This window comes from Drosophila nasuta, chromosome 2R (genome assembly GCF_023558535.2).
Source record: "Drosophila nasuta strain 15112-1781.00 chromosome 2R, ASM2355853v1, whole genome shotgun sequence".
Taxonomy (NCBI): Eukaryota; Metazoa; Arthropoda; class Insecta; order Diptera; family Drosophilidae; genus Drosophila; species Drosophila nasuta.
The window spans coordinates 8,566,889-8,577,445 of record NC_083456.1 but is presented as its reverse complement, the minus strand read 5'-3'; the positions used below and the strand labels follow the sequence as shown (position 1 = coordinate 8,577,445).

At 34.0% G+C, this 10,557-nt stretch overlaps 2 protein-coding genes across 2 annotated transcripts; both read right to left on the bottom strand.

Annotated features, from left to right (window-relative positions):
- Positions 1-6,562: 6,562 nt before the first annotated feature.
- LOC132785392 (granzyme-like protein 2) lies at positions 6,563-8,101 on the bottom strand. The gene is made up of 3 exons (XM_060791477.1): positions 7,584-8,101; positions 7,022-7,292; positions 6,563-6,963 (listed from the first exon to the last, which is right to left on the bottom strand). Exons 1-3 carry the CDS (start codon positions 8,018-8,020, stop codon positions 6,604-6,606), a joined length of 1,068 nt encoding a protein of 355 aa, XP_060647460.1. The 5' UTR covers positions 8,021-8,101; the 3' UTR covers positions 6,563-6,603.
- A 496-nt stretch (positions 8,102-8,597) lies between these two features.
- On the bottom strand, positions 8,598-10,102 carry LOC132785079 (serine protease 1-like). The gene is made up of 3 exons (XM_060791062.1): positions 9,603-10,102; positions 9,031-9,301; positions 8,598-8,972 (listed from the first exon to the last, which is right to left on the bottom strand). Exons 1-3 carry the CDS (start codon positions 10,031-10,033, stop codon positions 8,613-8,615), a joined length of 1,062 nt encoding a protein of 353 aa, XP_060647045.1. The 5' UTR covers positions 10,034-10,102; the 3' UTR covers positions 8,598-8,612.
- Between the last annotated feature and the right edge of the window lie 455 nt (positions 10,103-10,557).

The window sequence follows — 10,557 nt, the reverse complement described above, 5'->3', positions numbered from 1 at the left end:
CTCGACGACAAGCGGCTTTCTCTTTATGCACAAAGCGCACTTAAATTCATATTTAAATGACATTTGTTTCGTACTTTCGTATATATAGTATGTATTTATGTTTATACTTTTACTATATTTATTCGCATATACATACATAAATATTGTATATCCTTTGTACTCAAAAATAAATCACTTTTTGAGTGCGCGCTGCTTTCTTTGTCTCATTGCATTGCGTTTTTATTTGACTTTGCGGGCTTCGCCCTTTTTTTTCTGCTGTGCTTAACTTAATTAATTTATGCAACTTTTTACTTATTTCATTTGAATTATTTCGGGTTCATTGTTTCGCGTTTGTGCTGCATTAACTACTTACGAGTAATTTTGCCAATTATGCCGAAACTTTGTCAAAGTTAAGGGCAGCAAATAATTTTTCATTTCAACATATTTTTATTACGCGCTTACACAGGAAAAAAATATAATTTTAAATATAAAAGTAAAGTTATTATGTTTTGAAACATTAAAAAATAAAAAATAAAATAAAAAAAACTTCAATCAGAATATTCAATTTTAAAAGATAAACTGAATATATTTTTGACACGAATAAAAATCATAATAGTAAATTTGACGTATTTATCTTTATCTTTATAGTAAATAATCTTTATAATAAGACTTTCATTAATGAGAAATGTCATTCATTACAATTTCATTCATTACTCAATACTTAAATAAAACGAGTAGTAGAATACATATAATACAAACTAGTACAATATTTTTTTTGTAAATGCTTACACACAAAAAAAAGACAATTTAAAAAAAAAAATAAAATTGTTGTATTCTGAGTTTTTTTATTCATCAATCTTCAATCCATGTATTTAATATTTAAAGTTAAAGTGAAGGTTTAATTGATATATATTAAGTATATTATTTGAAGTAGCGTATAATTTAAACTTTATTTTCTAAGAGCTGAGATTTAAAAATATGTTCGCTATATTAGTATACGTTTATTTGAACATTTTGTTGAATTTCTGTTCAAGTAAAAGTCTATTTTAAAATATCAATATTTTATTTCTACAAAGATTACTTGAATAGGCAATTAATGTTGACTTTTTTGTAAATAATATGAATAATTATTATAAGTATTAAAATTAGAGATAATTAAAATAATTTTTTTTTTGTTCATTAGCATTACTTTATTAAAAAATGTATTAATATGTCTATAATTTTTTGTATTTTTATGCTATGGATTACTTTTATGTTTAAGCAAATTCCACCTCTCTTTCTCTTCTTGTCCATGAAGTCAATAAGACGAGAAATGCATAAATTCGCAGTCTTTACTTGTGGAGTGCATAAATGCGGTTTAACGCTTTTTACTTTTACTTACTGCTCCATATAATTACACTTGCAAAAATGAACAGTAAAAAAACAATACGTTCTATGTGCAGAGGGGGAAGAGAGAGAGGGCTGTTGACGATGCTGCCATATGCGCTCACGTATTGCACGTATCATAAAAAGGATAACAATATAATCAGCTTAATGAGTGGCTCTGGCTGCTCTGCGATGTGAACTGTGTGTGTGTTTGTGTGTGTGTGTGGATGCGACAGCTCCAAGAGCTTTATTTTTACATTTTTTTTTTATGCAGTGCTTTGTTTTGGCTTCACAGCGGGTGGGCGTTAACGACGGCAACGAGGGGTGTGGCATGTTGCGTATCTGACTCTGACTCTCCAATGGAGACCGCCGGCTGTGCGTTGTCGCTGCTGCTTCTGCTGCTGCCGTTAAGCTTTGTGTAAGCAAACGTACTTTGTCTGCAGGTCTGCGCCTTTCCCCGCTTTCCCATACATTGATTTACACACATTCACACGCACACACACAGAGAAAAGTTTAAAACAAGCTAGCGGAAACGGAAGTGGGCTGCACGTGATGTTTGTTGAGGTGCCCGCTCAGATGCTATCCTTTCTCTCTTCTATCACAAACACTTGCGTCTTGACTTCACTCTCTGTCTGCCACTTGCGTCTTACTTACTAAATGTGTGTGTGTATGTGTGTGTGACACAGCTGCTTTTTATTACACTTGCAATATGGGACATGATGCGATGTCGTCTCGCGATTCCTTGCCTCATGCTGCTTGTTTGTTGCTTCCCTTGTAAATTGGTTAAAAGTTAATCCGTAAATTTATGACATGCCAACAGCCATTTGAGAACGCGTTGCGTCTGTCCCTCCGTCCGTCCCACCGTCTGTTTGTCTTACGTGTTCGACTAGACTAAATGGATAATGATAACGGCAATTGCACTTTGAACTTGCTATTAATTGTAGAGGCGGACAAAATGGATGCTCGCTAAGCAGACTCACTGAGCAGCCATCGAATCAAGTTAAGTAACTGCTAATCTCAGGATTTAGAACTCAGATAAGGCACACATTATTAATTCAGAATACTGCTCTGATCCAATATTGGTATACAGAGAGGTTGGTATACATTAAGGTTTTAATGAATATCATTCTATCGATATTGTAATGCAAGAGTATGAAAGGGGATTGTTAGCTGATCGATATTTTAAGCATTTTATAATCGATCGATATGGGAAAAGTTTGTTTTACATATTTTTGAATCACCAAATGTATTCTCTTTTAACATCGATATGCCAAATACAGCCTTCGGTATATTACAGTATTTTTTATATATAATCAAGTATATTTTACAAATAATACTACATGTTTTTGTTGTTATTAAAAATGAGTAGCGGGTCTTTCATAGTCAGCACAATCACAATTTTGGGAGAGATAAGCAATATGTAGACTACATTTCATATATGAAGAATTAAGACAAATTTCTAAACTATTCAACTCTAACTAGATGTAGATTGTTGAATATTTATTTAACATGAACAAATTTAGAAAATCATACTAGAAAAATGTCACTACTTGACGCAAATACAAATTTGTTTAATAGATGGCTCTTGCAATGTACAAAACAAAAAAAAAGTTGTTAACCGATGTGTATTTGTTACAAGACCAAAAGAAATGCATAATATATTAATTTCGTATTGTTTTTACTTTTGAGTACTAAAATTTTAACAACGCTCTCATTGAGATGTCAAATATTAAATATAAATATATAAAAAAGAGTATTATTAAAAGTTGTCTCATCCATTTTTATTGAATCTTTATATAAGAAATAGTTGGCCAATTTTTACATTATGTGTAAAATATTTTTATACATTTTTTGAAAAAATTTCATAGCGATATCATCATTAGAACCCAACCACTGAGAATTCTCTTTTGAGTATTTTCATTATTATTTTAATTTGTAACCTTGTATTAACCTGCAGTTAATAAGACTTTGATGTCTTTTGATATTGAAGAAAATAGACTGATTTCCCCTGTTGACGACACGCGTAATAAGGAATAAAATTGATGTTATTGCTACTGCTGTTGCTTCTTTGGACTGGGCTTGATTACAAGCAGTTAATGAGCTCAATGCGAGTAGTTAACGAATATGCAAAATACATATGATTTAATTATGTAAATCAGTAGCTGCAGGGCATCAAGGCTCACACGAGGACGATTCAATGCACCAGGGACCACAGAGAACGAGAGAGAGAGAGTTGGATTCAAAGGCGCAAATTAGGCACCATTGTTGGGCAATTGAAATGCGAATTGCATAGGAAGAAAAACCAGAAGCATGAATGAGGTGTGTGGCACACACTTTACAAAGGAATCAGGGGGAAAAAATAGAATAATATTATGAGGGCTGCTTTAAACTGGAGCGGGTAGTTTGTTTCGTATTTTTTATGCGCTCTCTTTTTATATATTTTTTTTTTTGGGGTGGGTGGCAAGAAGCGTAATCAAGCAACCACCGGGGCAAGTCTGCGTGGCATGATGTGGCATGGCAGGCATTTCATGTCAGTGTCAGGGCCGCAACCCGCGTGCCACTTGTTCGCGCTGTCATGGTGAATCCTCTAAGGATTTAACCCAATTTATGAATTTCGCTTCTCTTATTTTGTGTGCGGTTTTCTTTTGGGTAAAGCAAAATATTTGATTTTGTTTTGCCGCCGCTTTGCTTTGCACTTCATTTTTCATGAGGCAAAAAAGCCGCCACCAGAAGCGAGTCGCGATGCGACGCGTCGCTAAATCAATGAGGCGCCGTGGCATGCGGCATGCGGCAAGCGGCAAGCAGTAAGTGGCAAGTGTCAATGTGAGTGGCAGGATAACGTTGCCAATTTCTCGCAAGGCCCAAAGTGACATGCAACAGCAGAGAGAGAGAGAGAGCAAGAGAGAAAGAGAGAGAGTGCGTGTGGTACACAGCCGATTCCCTGAACGCGCCGCATTACATTGCGTTCTTGCCACAGGAGGCAGGAGCAACAGGACTTTGTCGTGGCGCCTCGCACTTCGAACTGGGCCTGTCACCTTAACGAGCTTAATGAAGAACTCATTAATCATGCACGCTTTTCTCATTCATATGCGACCAAGCAACTTGCCGCGACAAATCAATCCTCCCCTCGCCTTCCTCTTCCTCGTCCACGTTCTCTTCCGCTCTTTATCCCCTTGCCCAAATATTCATGCTTGCAGCCATCAATCAATCAATTGATGCCGCTTTGCATCTGACTTTGTCCACGAATGAACCCGGAAATGCTTTTGTCAAAACATTTGCAGCCCATTTTTGGCAGCGGCTTTAAAATATTATACCCGCTTAACTGTAGATCCTGCTCTTCTGTGGCATGATTGATGTCCATGTCCTTGTCCATGTTCATGTAATACTAGCCAGCATTCCGAGTCTGGATTTACATCTAATGAGTATAGAGATTTTACCAATGCCCAATGCAATTTGATTGAGTTGAGGGGACTCCGCATAATTATCCAAAATAAGTAAGATGATGATGACACCATATGTAGTATGAGTTTGCTGGGGATTCGAAAAAGAGATTCCTGCTTAGAAGACTTTTCTTATTGAGGAGTTTAACTTTACGTATAGTCAGCTTGAAAAAAAGATTTCTAATCTTAAAATAAATATTAAATTTAGATTTGAGGGTATTTTCTAAAAAGAACCGGATAAAAATATTATTAATATTTAATGAATTTATAACAATCTTGGAACCTTGATAGGGTGAGAAGGGTATTATAACTTTGTGCTGGCAGGAAATGTATGTAACAGGTATATTCTTCATCAGCATCAACAGCCGAGACGATCTAACCATGTCCGTCTGTCCGTCCGTCCCACAGTGGGCGATTTGGTCCCGCTAGCGGCATTTAATTCAAATTTTCAAATTTAAAAATCCGTTAATATTTTTTCACATATCGATAGCAGATGCTTTGATTAGATTTTTAAAAGCTTTTTGAAAGCTCTACGATCAACTGGTCATCAGCTGTGAACGGTCAAACACACGATATGATTTTGCAAAGAGCTCTAGAAAATTCTTTCTTTTTTTACGCATTGATTTCGAGTTCCTCGGAAATTTACAATTTTTAGTGAATTTGTTAGAAGTTTGGTTTTTTATTATATTCAAGGTATGTATTTTCAAAAAAATCAACGTTTGTGAGCGGTCTATAAATGTGTAGCTCATAAAACGTAGTGGTAATTCAGTGTATTAACAACTAGCCCGGATTAGCGAACACCTGTCTTTCGTGGAGTAGAACTTAATTTATTCAACTTAATTCAGTCTAACTCCTTTATTAGCCGAAAGTGTGAATCAGTGGCGTCCAAAATGTGTAATATCAACTGCTATTATCTGCTAGCCTTGAAACTATGGTACTTTTTAGAAACAGTGTTAGTACCAAAAAGGGATCTTTTTTTAGTATTGCACTCAGAAGTCATCCCATTTTTTTCCATCATCCCATCATTTTTTAGATAAAGTTTATATATGAAATATGTTAATTGAAGTTCAAATAAAATAAAAGTACAACAAAATTTTAAATTAAAAAAAAAAAATTTTTTTTAAAAATTAAAAAAAAATTTTTTTAACTTAAAAAATTCTATGATTTTTTTCTGATCGGTGAAAAAAAACCGACTGAAGATATATATTTTAGTTTAGAAGTTATTAATTAAATGCCGCTAGCGGGACCAAATCGCCCACTGTGCGTCCGTATGAAACACTGGATCTCAGAGACTTTAAGGGATAGAGCTATAATTTTTACCACGCCCACTTCCGCCCCCGCAAGTCAACAACAATCGAATAAAAAGCGTATTTTAAAGCTAGTATATATAATAATAACTATAGGAATTGTGATTCCTGAAAATTTGGTTGCGATCAGATAAAAATTGTCGAAGTTGTTAAGGAAATACTTTTGTATGAGCAAAAACGCCTAGTTACTAGGGGTCTTAGTTGCTTTGGCTGACAATCTGGTATATTGTGACGTCTATGGTATAATTTGAATGCGGTACTATATCGATATACCAAATATACCACTCGGTATATTTTCGGTATTTTTGCAATATATTCGGTATATTTTGAGAAAAATACCGCAAAATATATTTCTTTTATTCAAAATGGGTAGCGGGTATCTTACAGTCGAGTACACTCGACTGTAGCTTTCTTACATGTTTTTTTAATGGTATATACAATAATTACTGTAGTAATTTTGGTGTGCGAGTTGAGTTGTCTGGTTTGCTTTAGACTATCATATTTCATATATTTTAAAAAATATTTTGATTGATGAAAGCAATGACGAATGCCAGGAAGATGTGCTCCAACTTATTGGTGAGGCAACAAACTCCATTTCGTAATATCCATTCTCGAAAATAGTAGACATTAGTGTAGGCAAAAGGAAGTGTTGCATGGCCTATACGGACCACGTATGCAGCAATGCCCACGACTTTGTTATCGCATATTAACGGTCCTCCTGAGTCACCATTGGAACCGCTGACTTCGTAATTTTTGGGGTTTGACATGCATACAGACAAGTCCTTATTAAAGCCCCTGATTCTTGAGGCACAATATGCGTCTGAGTGAATAGTTACATCTCCATTCCCAATATCATCAGGCACGGGTCCACCCTATAAATCGAATTGAAGTGATGCATATTTTTATTGAATATTATAGTTGCAAACTTACTTCCAAAATGACGCCCCATCCTATGATAGTACATAACTGTCCAGCTAATGGCTTCTCATTTGCTATAGGAATAATACTCACAAACTCTTCATTTAAGTCCAACTCATCCTTGAGCTTAATCAATGCGATGTCATAGATTTTCTTATATTCATAATAGTTAGGATGCAATTTTACTGAGGCCACCGTTAATTCTTGGGTCTGTTTATTTCGTAGCAAACGGCGGGTTGTTCCAGCGATGACCTTTATATTCTTTGCGAGCGTTATAGAACCCCTGTATAAAAAACAAATAAAATATAGAAGATCCAAATATTCCAGAAATATTTGAAATATTAATATACATTTTCGATAAAGCACAAAATATACCATAAAGTATGCCATTTATAGTTATATATTGTCTATCGGCTCCGCCGCTCACCCGGAACCAGAATATATATATACTTTATGGGGTCGCAGGTATCCTAATCTGCTTGTTACAATACATTTCCTATACGGACCCCTTAACCTTATGTCTTTAGCTTAAAATAAATGTATGTGCAATTTAATTTGACAAAATGGAACGTACCGCGTGGTAAGACAATGCGCTGCTGTCAGAATAACTTTCTTAGAAATTATAGAGCCACCACAAAAATGTCCAAATCCAAAACCATATTCATATTCATCCTCCATATATACAAGGCGAAGCGACACAACATATTTAGCAAAATCATTCTTCTCTGGACGATAACCACCGGCTACCAGAAAAACGAATTCATCATCCTCTCTGGTTTTGACTAAGCTTGAGTTGGCAAAAGATTCGCTTTTACTTTTCACTTTTGTTAGTGGTGCCTCATTGGTGTTCTTGACCTCATCAAGTACATTATCAAAAATCTTGTAGTTGCTTCGTAATACCGCAGACTCAATATTAAGGTTGTCTTCCAACATTGCGACAGCCAAAAGATTTAAATGTTTGTAGTGGCAAAGTATAAAAGCGAGAATAACAATTAATTTTGAGAGATTCATTTCAGAGTTTTATGATTCGATAATACGTGTTTTAATTGTACACTCTCAAGATTTGTGATTGGAAAAATAAAAGCATACTACATCGTTACTTACTTAAATATTACGAATACAAATGCTCTAAGTTATTCGATTTATTTCTTTAAATGTATGAAAATCCTCTTTAATCTTGCACAATCCAAATTTACAATTTATATATTGAACAAGTTCTATTTAATATCAAAATATATTTATATTAGAATTCTTCAATCTTTAGTCAACTAAAATATTCGGGCATAACTTCCGATTCTCTTATTCGATGATACTTTTTTAGTGTTTTCATTTAAAAAACGATTAAAATTATGCAGATTACAGATTTTTTATAAATGCAAAAAAACAACAAAAATGTCTATAATTTAAAGCTGCTTCATGTATAATAAATTTTATTTTCAATGTTGCTTATTATATAATATATCGACTATTTAAAGTTCCCATTATTAATTGTATGCCACAAAATATTGCAGAAAATATTTACAATTAATTTCAAATTAAAATGAGACAAATAGAGAGTTTATCAAAATTATAAAATCTTATCTTAGTTTATATTCCGTATCTTTTAAAAAGTATATTGATTGATAAAAGCAATGACGAATGTCAGGACGATGTGCTCCAACTTATTGGTGAGGCAACAAACTCCATTTCGTAATATCCATTCTCGAAAATAGTAGACATTAGTGTATACCGAAGGAAGTGTTGCATGTCCAATACGAATCCCGCCTGAACAAATGCCCACCACTTTGTTATCGCATATTAACGGTCCTCCTGAGTCACCATTGGAACTGCTGACTTCATAATTTTTGGAGTTCGACATGCATACAAACAAGTCCTTTTTAAAGCCCCTGATTCTTGAGGCACAATATGCATCTGAGTTAATAGTTACATCTCCATTCCCAATATCATCAGGCAAGGGTCCACCCTAGAAATTGAATTGAAGTGATGCATATTTCTATTGTATATTATAGTTGCAAACTTACTTCCAAAATGACGCCCCATCCTATGATAGTACATAACTGTCCAGCTAATGGCTTCTCATTTGCTATAGGAATAATACTCACAAACTCTTCATTTAAGTCCAACTCATCCTTGAGCTTAATCAATGCAATGTCATAAAATTTCTCAAGCATACTAAACTTAGGATGCACTTTTACTGAGGCCACCGTTAATTCTTGGGTCTCTTTATTTCGTAGCAAACGACGAGTTGTTCCGGCGATGACCTTTATATTCTTTGCGAGCGTTATAGAACCCCTGTATAGAAAGCAAATAAAATATAGAAGATCCAAATATTCCGGAAATGTATTGAAATATTAATTTAAATTTTCGATAAAGCACAAAATATACCATAAAGTATATCAATTTGCCATTTATAGTTATAGTATGTCTTGTCTATCGGCTTCGCTGCTCATCCTGAACCAGAATATATGTGTATATACTTTATGGGTATCCTATTCTGCTTGTTACAACACATTTCCTATACGGACCCCTTTACCTTATGTCTTCTGCTTAAAAGAAATGTATGTGCAATTTAATTTGACAACATGGAACGTACCTCATAGCAAGACAATGCGCTGCTGTCAGAATAACTTTCTTAGAAATTATAGAGCCACCACAAAAGTGTCCAGCTCCAAAACCATTATCTTCCTCTATATCTACATTGCGAAGCGACACAACATATTTAACAAGATCGTTCTTCTCAGGACGATAACCACCGGCTACTAGAAAAACGAATTCATCATCCTCTCTGGTTTTGACCAAGCTAGAGTTGGCAAGAGATTCGCTTTTACTTTTCACTTTTGTTAGTGGTGCCTCATTGGTGTTCTTGACCTCATCAAGTACATTATAAAAACTCTTGTAGTTGCTTCGTAATACCGCAGACTCAATATTAAGGTTGTCTTCCAATAGTGCGTCAGCCAAAAGGTTTAAATGTTTATAGCGGCAATGTATAAAAGCGAGAATAACAATTAATTTTGAGAGATTCATTTCAGAGTTTTATGATTCGATAATATTAGTTTTGATTGTAAATTATCAAAACTTGTTATTAAAAAAAAAGCATACTACATCTTAACATACTTAAATATTACGAATACAAATGTTCTAAGTTATCCGTTTTATTTATTTAGCTGAATGAAAATGCTCTTTAACCTTGCACAACCTAAATTTGCAATTTGTGTATAGAACTAGTTATATTCAATATCGGAATATATTTATATTATAATGCATCAATCTTTAGTCAACTAAAATATTCGGACATTGTTTTCGATTCTCTTATTAGATTTTATTCAACTTTTGTTATCAAAATCGATGACACTTTTCAAGTCTTTAGATTTAATAAACGAATGAAATTATGCAATTTACAGGTTTTTTTATAAACGCAAAAAGACAACGAAAATGTCTATAACGTAAAACTGCTTCATATATAATATATTTTATTTTTAATGCTACATATTGTACTATATTGTAAAATAAATTTAAATTGAATATAACAACTCAGAAACTCACAGTCG

Coding starts and splice junctions, on each gene's coding strand:
- LOC132785392 (XM_060791477.1), bottom strand. CDS start 8,020: ATGAATCTCTCAAAATTAATTGTTATTCTCGCTTTTATACTTTGCCAC. Junction 7,293..7,583: donor GCGCATTGTCTTACCACGCG/GTACGTTCCATT, acceptor TTTTTTATACAG/GGGTTCTATAACGCTCGCAA. Junction 6,964..7,021: donor GATGGGGCGTCATTTTGGAA/GTAAGTTTGCAA, acceptor TTCGATTTATAG/GGTGGACCCGTGCCTGATGA.
- LOC132785079 (XM_060791062.1), bottom strand. CDS start 10,033: ATGAATCTCTCAAAATTAATTGTTATTCTCGCTTTTATACATTGCCGC. Junction 9,302..9,602: donor GCGCATTGTCTTGCTATGAG/GTACGTTCCATG, acceptor CTTTCTATACAG/GGGTTCTATAACGCTCGCAA. Junction 8,973..9,030: donor GATGGGGCGTCATTTTGGAA/GTAAGTTTGCAA, acceptor TTCAATTTCTAG/GGTGGACCCTTGCCTGATGA.